The sequence below is a fragment of the Pan troglodytes genome, chromosome 18 (assembly GCF_028858775.2).
Source record: "Pan troglodytes isolate AG18354 chromosome 18, NHGRI_mPanTro3-v2.0_pri, whole genome shotgun sequence".
NCBI classification, from domain to species: Eukaryota; Metazoa; Chordata; class Mammalia; order Primates; family Hominidae; genus Pan; species Pan troglodytes.
The window spans coordinates 81,646,130-81,662,724 of NC_072416.2; the positions used below are offsets into that span (position 1 = coordinate 81,646,130).

At 41.4% G+C, this 16,595-nt stretch overlaps 1 protein-coding gene across 2 annotated transcripts in view; it reads left to right on the forward strand.

Moving 5' to 3' along the window:
- CDH13 (cadherin 13) overlaps positions 1-16,595 on the forward strand; it is a 1,164,519-nt gene that overhangs the window by 855,143 nt on the left and 292,781 nt on the right. For both annotated transcript variants that reach the window (XM_016930253.3, XM_016930251.3), the window contains one exon: positions 4,682-4,860. In XM_016930253.3, the coding sequence (XP_016785742.2) occupies positions 4,682-4,860 (179 nt within the window). The remainder of the gene's footprint in view (positions 1-4,681; positions 4,861-16,595) is intronic.

Sequence of the window (16,595 nt, forward strand, 5' to 3'; positions counted from 1 at the left end):
TGTGTGGAAGCCCCAGTGCATGTCTATCATATAATTACCCTTTCTCTGCTGTCTGGAAACACAAGACAAGCCCGGATAGGAAGCTGCATGGGCTGGTGAAAACAAAGTGGTGGACATGGAGTCCAGTGTGTGGGACTGCATAAGAGGAGAGGCACAGGCGTCACCCACAGGCAATTGGAGCAGGTGCACTGAGGCCCACCTGCTGCATGTCAGCCCTGGGCATAGCATTGGTGTGTGACCCAGGAATCCCATTCCAGCAAGGACCTCCAAGGCGCATTGAACAGGGAGCTCAGAGGCAGTCGTGAAAAATCTCCAGGCAAGTTGCTCAGTTGTTCATTCTTCTTTGAAGACAAGGTACTGGTGGCTCTGGTCAGTGTGGAATGAGGCAACACTACAGTGAATGGCAAGAAGGCAATTCAACTCAAAGAACACTGATGAGGGCCTACCGCGTGTCAGACACTGGGCTTACAAAATGAACAAAACAGTCTGTACCCTCCAAGAGCTCACATCTAGGACCATGTGGCCCATCACAAAAAGATAGACAGTTCTGAAATAAAGAGGTTCCATCAACAGCAAAGTTTGGTGAGTGCCGCAGAGTCCACCCTCTCTTGGAGATTGAGGCTGTAAGCGTGCTTAATAGAGGCACTGAAAAGTCCTCTGGGGAAACCTTGCTTTGCGGTGTTAGCCACGTATTTCCCAAATCTGTTTCTCGACTGAATCTGTGGAGCCAGAGTTCCTCGGAACCAATTTAGGGAATGCTGGTTTAGGAGGTTTATCCAGCCTTTGCAGAACACAGAAGTAAGGAAACCATGATCCAGCCTCCAGGGGAGGTACTGGCGAGAGCCAAGCATTGCACTCAGCAGATAGGTTGGGGTTCAAAGTAAAGCCTGGTCTTAGAGGCCGACTAGAGGACCACGTGGAGACATGGTGTAGACTACAGAATGTGTGTGTGCACGTGTGTGTGTGTTGAGGGTGGTTGTGATATCCACAGTAGAAACCCAGATCTGCACACTAAGACCATGGGCAGGGTGGGAGAAGGGACCAGGTGAGAGAGAGGGCTGTCCTGCAACCCTTTGTCCCACATTCTTTGGACAACTTAATCCTAGTCTCCTGTATTTGAGGCCTTTGCCTGCCCTGCCATAATTGGCTCAGAACCCAGGACAGAGTTTGATAATACAAGGCTTCTTCTCTGAACACTAATGTACTAGGCACTGTACCAAGTTCTGAAAACAAGTCATTCCATGAAATCCTCACAACCAAAGGGGAATGTTGAAAACGGGGAAACTGAGGCTCAGAGAGAGATGAATAATGTGGCCACGGTCACGCAGCTTGAAAAGACTTGAACCCAGATATGTCACCTCAGAGTCGTTGTCTTCAATGCCGCAAACCTATTTATATAACTCAGGCACAGTGCGGTTCCCTCAGAGGCGCGATTTCCTCCAGAGTAAATCCAGTGATGCATTCGTGTCTGGGTGAAGACAAACACGGGGCTTAAGACCGAGTTCATCTGTTCCCTAACAATCCATTAAAATAAAAACCATTTTCTGTGTATGCTTGGGAATATTCCAGGATCATTTTGTGTTACATCACGTTATCAAACCTGTAAACAAAAAGATATCCTCAGTGAATTTCCTGATGAAACCTAAAGACTCATCAACCTGAGAGGTCTTTTTTTCTTTCTTGCTCTAATCATTTTAATGCGTATGTCAGTTGCCATGATGACTTCATTTTTATACCCTCTATGACTTCAATTAAAGGCAGATTAAATAGGGCACAAATCTAATCAATCGAGCATTCATTAGACATTAACTAAGTGCAAGGCCCTGGATCAAGTGTACTTAACTGGAGACTGGTGTGGAATTGATGGGGTTAAGGCCTCCTCCTATGTCTTTGGCCACACGGAGCTCCCTTCAGCATGTCCCTGGGTAAGATCGCAGGCCTGAAATCTGCCTCTGATTTCTGATGGGGATATTCTCAAGTTTGCCTAGATCAGGAAGTTTAATATGTGTCACATTTCACATCAGTTTCCATAGACTGTGAGTGGCTGCCTAGACCACTGCTGGATAACAGATTCTGTAGCATGTCAATGGGAGACAGAGTCATGTTGTTCCTGCTGTCTTCCAGAGACAAGGGGGCTGCATGGGCCAAGAATGTTCTTTTCTGACGCTGAACCTTGAAGCTTGCCCTGAGACCATCTCACAGGGCAAAGAAGCAAGGTGGATAGGAAGTGCACCTTGAAGCATGTGGCTGGATGGCACCATTGGTGAAAATAGTTGAGACTGCTTAACAAATCAATCCAACCTTGAGGGTGGCCAGATCTTCCTTGTTTATCTGATCATTCAGGCCTAATGGCTGTTAATCTGATTCCAGTGGTGAGGGAAAAAAAACTGGCTTTGATGATTAGAGAAGCATTGCTATGGAAGGGAAAGGAATTCTGGGTGGTGGTAAAACCAGATGAATTCTATCTTTCCTTTAGGCTTCAGTGTTTTCTTTGTATGACTATTCCTGCTGCTTTGTTGAATATACATCTGCGGCTTTGATCTCTTCCGGTTAGGTCACACTTCGTGAGTCCAGACAGATTCAAAATCAGAAGATGGGCCTTATATTTGTAGAAGAGTATATTGGGATAAAAAGTTATGGTTAGGCAGGATTCCCTAATCCAAATGTGATAGCAATACAACTGCTATTGTCAATCATCAAAACCAGCAGGCATGTTTTTGTTGGTGCTTATAATTATGCTCCTTGTAAATTAAATTTTAATTGCCAAAGCAATACATTCACCTTGTAAAAATAAACAAAGTGTTATAGATGAGGCCAACATCTTTCCCGATGACCATGCCAAATCCCAATCCCCTCTCTTCTTCTCCAGATTTAACCACCATTACCAGGGAGAAGTTCTCCTTATAGACTTGTTCTATGCACTTATAAACTGTACCTGTAAAACATGTGAATAAAGTATTGTGGCATGTTCTGTGTGTAAGCAAGTTCACAAAAATGATATCACTATCACCCTGTGGGTAAGGAAAGTTAAAACGTGTCACATTTCACATCAGTTTCTGTATACTTCAAGTTGCTACCTAGACCACTGTTTGAGAACACTGATTCCATGACAAGGTCAATGGGAAACAGAGCCATGTTGTTCCAGCTGCCATCCAAAGGCAAGGGGGCTGCATGGGCCAGGAATGTTCTCTTCTGGTGCTGAACCCCAAACATTCTTCAACCTGACATTTTTACTAAATAATGTATCTTGAAGAGTTTCCCACATTAGAACCCATTAGATCTACAATCTTTTTAAGCTGTTGCAAAATATCTCAGTGTGAGAATACTATCATTTTAGCAATTCCCCTGTTGATGAACAGCTAGGCTGTTTCCAAATTTTTCACCTTGACAGATAATTCAGCTAGAAATTTCTTTGCACAGATCCCTTGTGGACATGTGCAGTTGTTTCTGAAAGTAGATGCGAAGGAGGTAAAGGCATTGTTTTTACTCTTTGCTGCCCAATGGTCCTTGACAATGGATATACCAGTTTCCCTTTATATCAGCTGCATGGGAGGAAGACCCATTATCTGACACCCTTATCAATCATTGACATAATCAAACACTCCACGTGCTTGTTATAGAATCAGGTCCTATTTGTATGACTCTTGCTTGTTTGTGAGTGAACCCAACAGTGTTACCCTCATTTTATATTGGAAGTCCCTAAAATAACACGGCTGCTACATAGTAGGTACACATTAGTGTTTGCTCTCATTCTCTTTAACTGGAATGCCTTTTTGCTCTGAGGTCCCTTCTACTTGTTCCTGCCTACTCTCTTCTTACGGGTCCTCATCAGACACCTTTGTGCAAACCCCAGACTAGATGAGGTTGTTCATCTCTGTATTCATAATGCCCTCTCTCAGTGTGCCTGATAAGTCTTATTGTTTGTTATATATTTATCTCTTCTACTAATTTCTGAGCTCCTGCACACTCAGGAGCATGCCTCTTTGTACTCCTGTTTCCCCAACACGCAGCCCAGGCACATGGAGTTGGCATTGAATCAGAGCTTTAAAAATGAAGGCTATGGCTAGATGGAATCTTGTAATCCCAGCACCCTTGGAGGCCGAGGCAGGTGGATCACCTGAGGTCAGGAGTTCAAGACAAGCCTGGCTAAAATGGTTAAACCCAATTTATACCAAAAATACAAAAATTAACTGGACATGATGACACACAACTGTAATCCCAGCTACTTAGGAGGCTGAGGCAGGAGAATCACTTGAACCTGGGAGGCGGAGGTTGCAGTAAGCCAAGATCACGCCACTGCACTCCGGCTTGGGTGACAGAGCGAGACTCTGTCTAAAAAAAAGAAAAAAAAAATGAATGTCCCTGTCACAAAGCCACATCCACAGTGGAATGAAAGCCCCTGAAAATAAACAGTGTATCACCAGAGGGAAAAATTAAGCGGTCACTCTGCTGAACAGCAAAGATGTTTTTTTCTTTATTTCAGGTCTTTTCATGGAATGAAACAGAGAGGGAAAGGAGGAAGAAAAGCTGAAACACAGCAAAGCTTGGGAAATACTTTTCTTTTTTAATTTGGAAAGTGATTGGCACACTGCTGCACTGCTATTGCCCAGGTGGGGAAGGGGCTCTGGCCGTTGTTGACCCCTTGATAACCATTCCGTGCCTTTCTGTCTTGCCCCGGTAGGCACCACAGTGATGCGGATGACAGCCTTTGATGCAGATGACCCAGCCACCGATAATGCCCTCCTGCGGTATAATATCCGTCAGCAGACGCCTGACAAGCCATCTCCCAACATGTTCTACATCGATCCTGAGAAAGGAGACATTGTCACTGTTGTGTCACCTGCACTGCTGGACCGAGAGGTGAGCTGAAAAGAATACACTTTCTTTTTCACGAGAATAGAATGTGGCTTTCATGCAAGGGATGATGTGGGGCTCCAGTCAATGGTTTTTTTAATACTGTAAAGGCAGAAATGAGGTGTTTACCATGTTTTGGTGGGGAAAATCTATAAAGGGAAATGGGATATTATGTGACCCAAGAAAACACGTGCTCTAAAAGGCTAAAGCGCCTAGAACTGTTTGTATTCACTCATCCTGATGCCTATTTCCTCAACAGCCACTTATTCTCTAGGCCCTGGTGATTCTAGACTCTGCCTCTGGCCCCTGCTTTAATGCTAGAAGGGAGAGGGAAGGACAAGGGAAGGAGGGGAAGGAAGGAGAGGTGGCTTCATCCAAGATCACAGAGGCTGTCCTTGTTGCAGAGTCAAATGGCCATGACTCCTTTCTCCAACCCTTTGCTGCAGGCATCCTGCATTCCCCCTTGAACCCCTCTCTTCTTCCATCTCTGTTCTCATCCCTTTAGGCTTTCTCCATGAAATCTCCCCCGTCTCCTGGGTCACATGTCACAAACAGGTGACCCCTGGACCAGTCAGTCCACATGCCTGCTCTTTCGTTTTTCCTGCAGTGTTTTACAGCTTTTAGAATTAGTTGTCATATCAAAATATTTAGATTTCACGTTTCTGTTTTAAAAATGCCAATTTCCAGTTTTTCTGGACATCAGAAATCCTGGAGACATCAGGTCCACTTTCCACATGTGCACTATCGGTGGTGTGAGGTGTGATGCTCCAGTGGATCCAGGGTCTGCTGTCCCCTTCAGATGGGACATGTGCTCCCACCTCGATTACGTTTCCACCTGCATGGGCCCCTCTGGTCCTGCCCTTTCCTGAGTTTCAGGTCCACCCTGTAGCTTACCATAAGCTACTTTAAGTAGAAGACCCTCGCGGCCCTCCAAACACAGCATCCTTAAACCAACTCGTGGATTCCTACCCATCCTTCATTCTCCATCTACCCTAAACCTGCTCCCATTCTGGAATTCCCTGCTCCTGACATCATTCCACAGGCGTGGGGCCTTGGAGTTGTCCTTGACCTTCTGTAAGAACCATCTGCTCCACGTAACTTCTGGGCTTCCCTCGGGGGCTCTGTGCATTTCCCCCTCATTGTTTTTGATGCAATAAATCCATGGTTCGGAATGTTGTTTCCTCTGCTTTCTCCTCTCTTATGTGCTATAGTTTCTCAAGAGATTCTGGATTACATCAACCCCTTCTAAGAAGCTGTCCTCATCCACCTGATTCTTCCACAGTCTTGTTCTTCCTCCCATCTCTGACTACTCTTGCCTGTAGCCATCATATAGCAGTTGGCATGTGCTAATTAGGTTGTCATTTGTCTCTGAAGAAGATTCTCTTTCTCTTGGTCTAGACCTGAATTGTCCAGTAGAGTAACCACTAGTCACATGGGGTTATTGCAATTTTGAAGTATATTAATTGAAATCAAGATGTAAAAATCAGCTTCACAGTCACAGACACATCTCAAGTGCTCAGCAGTCATATGTGGTTGGTGGCTATTGTACTAGACAGTGCAGACCTAGAACACTTCCATCACCCCAGAAGGTTCTACTGGGCAACAATGGCCTAGACTGTATGTTTCTTGACAACAGAGACTGTGATCATATGCATGTTTATATTTCTACTGCCTAGCATGGTTGAAGTACTTCTAAAAATCCTAATTATATGTTTGTTGGCATAGAGGGAAAAAAAGGAAAAAGAGTTGGAAATAAAACTAAGATGTTACATAAGCTATGAGAAACAGAAGCTAGAAATAGGTAATTATTGAAAGGGAGAGAGAGAGAAATTTGCATTGAAACTCTGATTGTCCTTTGGAAAATGTAATTGTTTCTAGTTAAAGAATAGGGAAGTAGAAAAAGTAATGAGTCCATTATATTCATTTCATCTCCCATTCTCTTTCCAACCCTCCCTATTTTTTTATTTTTTTATTTTATTTTATTTTATTTTATTTTATTTTATTTTATTTTATGAGACAGAGTCTTGCTCTGTCACCCAGGTTGGAGTGTAGTGGCACGATCTCAGCTCACTGCAACCTCCACTTCCCAGGTTGAAGCAATTCTCCTGTCTCAGCCTCCTGAGTAGCTGGGACTACAGGCGCCTGCCACCACACCTGGCTAATTTTTATATTTTTAGTAGAGATGGGGTTTCACCATATTGGTCAGGCTTGTCCCAAACTCCTGACCTTAGGTGATCTGCCCACCTCGGCCTCCCAGTGTGCTGGGATTACAGGGATGAGCCACTGCGCCCGGCCAATGCTCCCTATTTTTATGACTGACATATTTTCTTCTTTTGGAGGCCAGTGATGACTTCCCAAGGCTCTCTATTCCCCACTCGACACGTGTGTGCAGGTGCACACACACATGCCAGCTTTCCTATAATCCTTAATGCTCCCAAAGCTTCTCACAAGATCCTTTCACAAGAAAAAGATGAAGCATGGTGATTTCTCCATTTCAGCTTCTCTTTGTTCTGGGAGAAAATATTTTATAAGTCTCTATTTATAAATCAAAGTGATAATGTAGTAAATTATCCCATTTTTAAAGTTTATTTTAGGGGACAAATATGTTTCCAGCTCATGATCTTTTCATTTGGGCTTTCATTAAGTTGTAACAAGTATGTAATTATGGAAGTTGAATTAAGCATTTCTAGTGACAAAACATCAACAGCCCCCCAAAAAAGATCAACTCAATTTAACTGAAATTGGAAAATCAATGAAAATGAATAAAGAGTGTCACTCTTCTGTGAGGGTTTCCAGAGTTCATTGCTGATCCAGGCAACATCAGTGCAATCCAAAGGAAAGCAATGTCCCTAAATTTAGGCAAGCCTTGGCTAGTTCCTTGTGCTGTGATAAGCTTCACTTCAGCATGTTTGCTGAGGAGGTGGAACGTGATTCCAAGTTCTTGTCTTTGAGGGTAAAAAACTTGCACATCAGATGTCCAATGGAGTTTCCCAGAGTTTGCAATGTTTTCCTCTCACTGAGACTTGGCACTTTTTGTAGGATTCACATGGATGCGATACTTTCTTCAGCAGGTTTGTGAGATTTTATTATTATTATTATTTCTGAAGACCTTCTGAGAAGGCCTGTCTTAGGTGTGGTTTTAAAGTCTACTTCTCAGCCAGCTGGGCAGAAAAAACATTTAATACAGACTTTTGCGGCATTCATTTAAGAAAGTATCCCATTTGGGACCCTGTGGACTTTGAGATGATTCAAGTTGATTTTAAGGTTTATTACCTTGTCTCCTGTCTTCATTCGCAGTATCTCAAATTGCGTGTTGGAACAATGAATATAGTGATTCCAGTTCTGTCGCAAACTCCTTCAAGAGCAGGAGCTGCAGAAACCACACACACACACACACACACACACACAGCTCACCAGCACCTCTGGCTCTCACCTGAATGAGGGACAAAGCAAACGTGTGTTTCCTGGCTTGTTGGGAGTGGATACTCTGGAATCCCATTGGGTGACACGAGCTAAGTTGACACAATAACAATTTTTCATCTTTATTTTCCATTTAGTCAATTTCCTTTCTTAAGTGCATCTACCAAGGAGGACCCCAGCAGGAAGTGTTTAACCAAGGGAGAGACAGATGATGCAAGATGAGTGGGGAGGTGGCAGGCACTGGGAATTTTCTATGAATCTGCGTACATAATCATCTTCCCTACCTTTTACAGATTCACTTTGTAACAAGGCTTGTAACTGAGGATAGTCACATAGGGCAGTGGAGAAATGATCCTTACTATGTTGTCACTTTGGTTGTTATCCTTTCTTCTTCCCACCCTCCTCCCCTCCCAGGATGTCTCACATGGAGCCATCTGAGGCAGGTGCACTCATCTAATCTGCTCCTCTCCTGCTCCAAGGATTGGCAGCCACTATTCTTGAAAGTCTATGGCCTATCTGCCTGCACTCACCATAGTCAATGCTCAAACATGCAATTTGTGGGATGATGTTTGGCTTGCCCATGACCTATTGCCAGTACCTAGCACATGAGAGATGCTCAAAGAAATATCTGTTGAGAGATGAAAGGTGGGAAGGATGTGAGGAAGACAGTGTGATTCACACTGGCTTGAAAGCAGGTGAACTGGCCATTTCTTCCCCTTCCATATCTTAAGCTCCACATTAATAGATATCAAGTTTCCCCAAGACATGTGCGTTTTCCATTACAAGCTCATCCATTTACTTGTTCGGAAAACCCTACCAGAACATACGCTTCTGGAAGAAAGGGACCTTGGATTTCTGTTCTATCTCTCTATTCCCATTGCCAAATATAGCACCAGATAAATAATAGGCACTGGATAAAGATCTGTCAGGTTATCAGGGTGGATGAGTGGATGACCTGTGTTCCTTAAGTTTGTATTATCTCAGAACATTCTGCAGGATCCACATTCTGGCATGGATATATAAACAGAGGAAGTTACTTTATTATAGTTGAAAGCTTAGTCTTACCCTTGTGCAATCATCTGGTAATCTAATTTTTTCACTTTATGTTTACCTTCTGCAGGAACTGCTTTAAGAAATAGTGCCTTGGTCCACTGGGTGAATAGGATGGACAGGAGTATCTGTGCCTCTTGCTTAAGTGTTTGGGGAAATGTTTGCAGAAAATAAGAGCCATATATTCCAGTAAATGAAATTACGTTCATTTGGGGCACTGTTTTATTATTTTCTATAGCCATACTTAGCCCCTCATTTCTGGCATCTCTGTCTATGTTTTTAAACTATGTCTGGCTGCACTACAAAATAAAATCAGATAAAGGTCTCTAACGTTTGATAAATGTTTTATTTAGTTGATCATCTTGGCTGCTAGACTGAAATTCATCTGCTGGAATCTGCCAGCTTTCTGAACACAGTCACAATTTGCAACTACTCAGAGTAGCTATTGGTCAGGGTTTTTTTTTTCTTTTTTAATGGAAATAGTTTCCAAAATAGACTCATAAAAAGCAATCTTAACATTTGCATTGAGAAAGTATCATTAGTCTTTTTAAGGGGTTTGAGCTGAGCACTTTTCTGTCTTTGTTTGAATTTGCCTTTACCTTATTATCTATTATCTTCCAGATAATCTAGGAAAAGTGATAGCCTGCCCGTGAAAATGTACATACAATACAAGATATTAGGGCTGTGAATGTAATTTGTTTTGTATTTTCAGCTGGTAAGGCATTTTCTGAAACTTTATAATGCCCAAATTTTTAGGCCAAATGTAAAAATGGAGAGAATTTCTTTCTTTCTTTCCATGGTAAGTGTTACATAAGGACTTAGTCTTAGATTTATGTGCATTTACTTGCTATGAGATATTCAAGAGTCCTTGAATATGTCAGAGAAGAAAACTGAAGAATGTTAGGGAGAACATCCTATGCCATCTAGGCAACGAATTTGGATGTGTAGCTGCAAGCCCAAAGAGAACTATGTATTTGGTCAAAATGACCCACATTAAAATATTGTCACGTAGCATGCATCTCCAGAAACATACTAAAGAAATCTGTGAAAATGATGATATCAAATCAAGCTGCCAGAAAAGAACAATGGTAATAAAGGATAGCATTTCCTCCAGTGCCTTCAATGAAAGATAGAGGTAGTAGTCATACTGTTAGGAAAATAAATGTTTTTAGGCCTTTCTGATTTAATGCTAATACTTTTCTCATTATCATCATGTTTAGAACATTGGCAGTAATTACACACAATTCAATCATGCTGTCAGGAATATTATCTTGCTTTGTTTTGGTGGGTGGGACCAGAATGATTCAGATAGTAGCATCCTCACCATTTCTTCGAGCTATTTACTCATAAATATTTCTGTTGGGGTAATTTTCTCCATTTTTTTTATCACTTGCTGCTGTGAAAATTGAGAAGGAAAAAGTAGGTTTAAATAAATTGCCTTATTATTTTTAAAATAATGCATTATCCTTGCAAATGAAACACAGCTAACCACCCTATGCTAATTGCACTTGCTCCGTTGTTTCAGCAAATAAAGTAGAATAGGACACTCAAAAGGCAGAATGCTAAGTCCTGGGGTCTGAAATTTAGTTCCATGAGTGCAGGCCTCCTGCTGAAGGCAATGGGGATTCGTGGGAGGGTTAGAGATGGGGAAGGCCAGGGTCTTTATCTTGTGGCCTCATTTGCTCCTCCACTCTGGATAAATTCTAGAAGAAGACCTTGATGAGTCTCAGGACTCCATTGGTAACTGTAACCACTTCCCCCGTCCCTCTAAGTGTGACCTATCAATCCATTAAAGCTAAGACCGTGGCTAGTCTCTTAGTATGACCTCAATTTAGTTGAAACCTGGCTTAAGAGAAGTGGGCCAAGGGCATAGCCTACCTGTGTTTTTTGTTGTTGTTGTTTTTGGTTTTTTGTTTGTTTGTCAGCTGTGAGACCTCTCTAAACCTCGATTTCTTCATCTGCCACAGTGAGAATAATCACAATCCCAATCTCATTGGCTTATTGAAAAAAATCAAATAAGATGTGCCAAGTACTAGCGTGATACTTATCTATAAGCACTGTGTAAATATTAGTTGGTATCAGATGTTTCCATGATTGACAATGAGATTGGAGAAGCAGAAAGAAGTTGGAGTTTCTCCTACAGGACGTACATTTACACTTTGCCCACACGGCAGAGACTATGGCAAGTTTCTTTAAATTGAATGAAACACGGAGCTAATCCAGCCTACAAAATTCAGCAATAAAAGCTAGTAAATAAGTATTGAGCACCACAAATGTCTGCCGAACTCATGGTGCTGGATATCAGGACGCAAAGACTGAGCTGCCTGCATTGGAGGTAAAGCAGATATGTCGACAGCACACGCATGCAAAGATGTGCTGTTCAAACAGAACCTTGATGGCTGAGTGGAAACCTGGAGTACGGAAGCAGAAGGAAGGTCATCGTGGGGAAAGGAGTGGCATGGACAAAGGCATGGCATATTCACATGCTACTTAAAGACTCCAGAGTTGAGGCTGTGGTATAGAGAGATACCAGAAAAGGGCAGGGAGTTGGAACAAGATTGCAAAGGGCTTCTAATGTCATTCAAAGGATTATAGCTATATCCTACTGTAAATGGGAAACCACCATGATTTAAACATTAAACACAGCTCTGTTAAACACAGCATTCGCAGAGCTGTGACTTGGACAGAAAACAAGTTAAGCTAAAGGAGAGATCGTCAGTGGCAAAGTTCAGGCATTTTGGAGACAGGTTGAGACTGACAAGTTGAATCTCGAGATTTCTAGCCTGACGGAGAGAAGAGATGAGGAGCTACCGCTTGAATCTAAATTCTGAGCTTGTTAAATAGATTAATAAACCTCAGTCCATAGGTATTTTCTTTCTTCTGTTCTTGGGCTTCTTAAAGTATCAGACAATCAGTAGTTACTGGGCACATGTTGAATCAAGAGACACTTAACTTTATCATGAAGAAAGATTCATCTTTTTAGATTTAACAAATGTTTAATTCTCTAAGATATTTCTTTTCTTTTTGGTATTTTATATGGTAAAAATAATTTGCAGAGTGATGATGAATTTAGAGTACTTCTCTTTTTTGTCATTTTAAATTTCTTCATTTTATTTTATATGAAGTACCCTAAAAAGCTAAAGAATGTTTTCATTTTTGGAAAAAGTTCTTTTCAAGAGCTGTTTATTTTTCTTTATCAGCCAAAAACTATGATTACTATGTTAATGCAGGTTTTGCTTCATCAAGAGATTTTCCAGTTATTGAACTTAAATAACATTGTTCTAAACCCCAAATCCTCTAAATTCCTGTTGTCAGTGAAAGAGGTACCTTCTAATTTGGAAAGAATATCTAGTTCAGTTCTGATTTCAAACCAGCAGAGAAAAATAAGAAAAATGTTGCTCCTGCCATATGGAGAATGACCATCATTTAAGGAAAGAAAAATTGGTTGAGAGTCTTTGGGAAGTAACTGTTTTGTACTTCCTTTAATGTACTCAGCGTCCAGAGCAGGAACTGGGTGGTTAGAACAGCTGCAATATGATTCCACTGGAAAGCAGTTTGCAGAGAAGCAATCAAAAGCTACAACACTTAGATTAAGGCAAACTAATGATAGACCATTTCAAGACATGATGACATCTCAAAATGCCTGGGATCCACATTTCTTTCACTTTTGTTTTAAGGGGTATCTCATTTGCTGTGCCTTCCATAGGATGAAAGCTTGTTGATCATATTATTTAGTTGAACACTTTGGGGTTCTAAAAGCTGTGGTCAACCTTATTGGACATACGGCACTATGGTGTCACATTCAACAATGAAAGGGACTTACAGGATCATCTATTGGATTGGAGGTCAGCAAACTTTTTTTTTAAAGGGCCAAATAGTAAATCTTATAGACTTTCTTGGCCAACAGGCAAACATGAAGATATTATTGTCAACAAAAAGAGTCAAACTCTATAAAATTTGAAGAGATTTATTACTTCATTCTGAACTAAATATGAGTGACCATGGCCACTGACTCAGCCCTCAGGAGACCCTGAGAACATATGCCCAACGTGGTCGGGCCACAAATAAGTTTTGTACATTTTAGGGGGACATAAGGCATTAATCAATACTTGTAAGATGTACAATGGTTCAGTCTGGAAAGGCAGGACAACTGGAGGAGGGTGTGTTTCCAGGTTATAGGTGGATTCAAATATTTTGTTTGGCAATTGGTTGAAAGAGTTTAAAGACCTGGAATCAATAGAAAGGAAATGTCTAGCTTAAGATAAGGGGTTGTGGAGACTGAGGTTCTTATTATGTAGACGAAGTCTCCAGGTAGCAGGCTTCAGAGAGACTAGATGGTAAATGTTTCTTGTCAGACTTAAAAAGTTGTCAGACTCTTAGCTGATTCTCTCTTGAATCAGGAAAAAGGCATGAGAAGGGGAAAAGGGATTTTCTACAAAATATAGTTTTTTTCCTCCATAAGAGACAGCTTTTCAGGACTATTTCAAGATAGGGCAAAGAAACATATTTGGGGTTAAAATATTTTTATTTCCTTCCTTATCTGTCATGTGATGTTATTGCCAGAGTCAGGCTGGAAACTAAGCCACATTATGTAGGGTTAAATGAAAGCCCTCTTATGAGACTTTTTGGCTTGTAGAGTGTGATTCCCCGGATGTCTTAGATAGGAATTTGAGCAAGTGAAGAAAAAAGGTCAGAGTTTAGTCCTCATTATGTAGGTACTTATATAACCATTTAAAATGTCACCATTAAAAATTATAAAAAGCATTTTAAAGCTCATGCGTCATCAAAACATAGACAGCAGGCTGGATTTGACCAATGGGCCATAGTTGGCCAACACTGCTCTATTAGATCATTGGCCAAAATGCTCAGATAGCAGCAGTTTTATGTACTGACAGCAGCATGTTATCATATGTCTATATCTGAAGTCCACTCTCAAAATATTAAATCACACTTATTAATCATCACCTTGAAGTTTGATTATAGGGACAGAAACTAATCATGGGTGATGGGTCCGATTTCACATTTTGACAGCATAGTTCATTTCCCCCACAATTAAGAAACAGGCAACCTCAGACAGACACTTGGTAATTAAATCTAAGCTCAGAATTTGGTTACAGTAATTTTTAAAAAGCAGTTCAATGGAAAAAGAGTAAATGAAAAAGTGCCATCTAGACATTGACTAAATATTGGAGGGAACCATCTTGGAATGGCTACTTTCATTACGTTAGAGCCCTGATAGGTGAGAGAAGAGGGGGCAAGGGGAGACGGAGATGGAAACAGAAGATTTCCCAGATGAGGGGCACTCCCTGGAGCTGAGTCTTGGAGCCAGATGGACTTGTTCACACCAGCATGGACTGAAATAAGGAGAATCAGAAGACCTGGGCTCATACCCTGTCTCTAGAGGCTCCAAAGGAGTCCCTGAGGTAAAACTGAGATTCTTCTAGAGCCACCTGGAAACAAAAAGACACTCTGGACCAGGCTTGGGACATTTTCCTGAAGGTTTCTTCCACCTCTCATTGCCCTTTCTGTCATTCCTGAATTTGAGAATGGGGCTGTGATAACAAAGAAACTGAAAGAACAATGTCACCATGTGTCTTACATATCACCATGTGTCAGTCCCTAGAAAACGTACTTTATGTGGCATTTGACTTTGATAGGAATCTAATGAGGTCAGTAAAGTGCCCTGGTTACAGAGATAGAGACCTCAGTGTCACTAAGATTTAAACCCCTATCAGCCCATCTCCAAAGCCCATGCATTTTTTCTCCCACTATACAAATCAATATTATTGATATTTATATGTGTGGTAACCTTGCAGAATAAATAGATTTTGAACTTTCTTTTTAACACAGAAAAGCAAAATACAGTGAAGTTTTGGTGGGACTTTCATGCTCATCAGGCCATAGGCTTCAGTGCCGCATTATCATATGGGCCAGGTGGGCTTTTTCCAGGTTGCTGAGCCCAGTGGCTTCTATAGCTCGGTTTTAGGAGGCTATGGAGAACAGACTCTCTCCTGCCCTTGGGGGGAAATGCAAATCAATACAGGTCATTTGCTGAGTATTTTGTCAATAAGAATCAAATGGCTTTTTAAAGTATCCCTAGTGTTTTTTGATGCAGAAATTTCTTGTCATCAAATACGTGTGCAAAGATCCAGCAACAAGGGTTTTTGTTGGATCTTTGTTTAAAGAACCAAATGAAATGGCCAACCAGTGGGGGTTTGTTCAATAAATTATGCTATATTCCTACATTGGTATTCTATTAAATCATGTAAAATGATGTGGCAAAATGTTTACTAATATAGAAAGATGTTCACCATGTATCAGCAGGTGGTTTGCAAAGTACTCCATAAGCTGTGATACTTCTTTATTTATACACGTAGAGCATCTTGGTCCAAGGTACAAAAGGATTTGTGTGATGTTTTAGGAGTGGTCCTGTTGGGACTGTGGTTGATTTTAACTTTCCCACAGTGCAATGTCTAAGATGACCATCTTCAGATCCGGGTTGCTTGAGTCTGAACTTTTAACTTCACCTTTCACCAGCCTTGTGCTAGAGAAACATCATTAGCTTGAACAACCAGTAACCATAATTATGATTTGCATGTCACAAAACATTCTTCTCCCATATCATTGTTAATGCTCCCTGAGAATTCCCTTATCATAATATGGAGAACAAATCCCTTTTGGTTAAAACTATGCCTTGGTTTCTTCAACTGTAAATCACAGTAATGCCTCTCTCAAACGGCTGTCATGAAGAGCAAATGAATTAATACAGCATATGCTTAGGAGGGTAATAGATGAGCATGAGCTATTGCTGTTATCTGTATTTTCTAGTTTGGGTGCAGTGGCCACATGTTATTTTTGTAATTTAGAAAACCAATTCTGTTAATCTTTTTTTTTTTTTTTTTTTTTTTTTTTTTTTGAGACGAAGTCTCGCGATTATTGCCCAGGCTGGAGTGCAATGGCACGATCTCAGCTCACTGCAATCTCCGCCTCCCGGGTTCAAGCAATTCTTCTGCTTCTGCCTCCCAAGTAGCTGGGATTACAGGTGCCTGCCACCACGCCCAGCTAATTTTTGTATTTTTATTTGAGATGGGGTTTCACCATGTTGGCCAGGCTGGTCTTGAACTCCTGACTTCAGGCGATCCGCCCACTTCGGCCTCCCAAAGTCCTGGGATTACAGTTGTGAGCCACTGCACCCAGTTCATTTCTGTTAATCATTTTAAAAAGCAGTTCTATCAGTGGTCGTAAGGCAAGAGAAAGGTTAGGATATAACA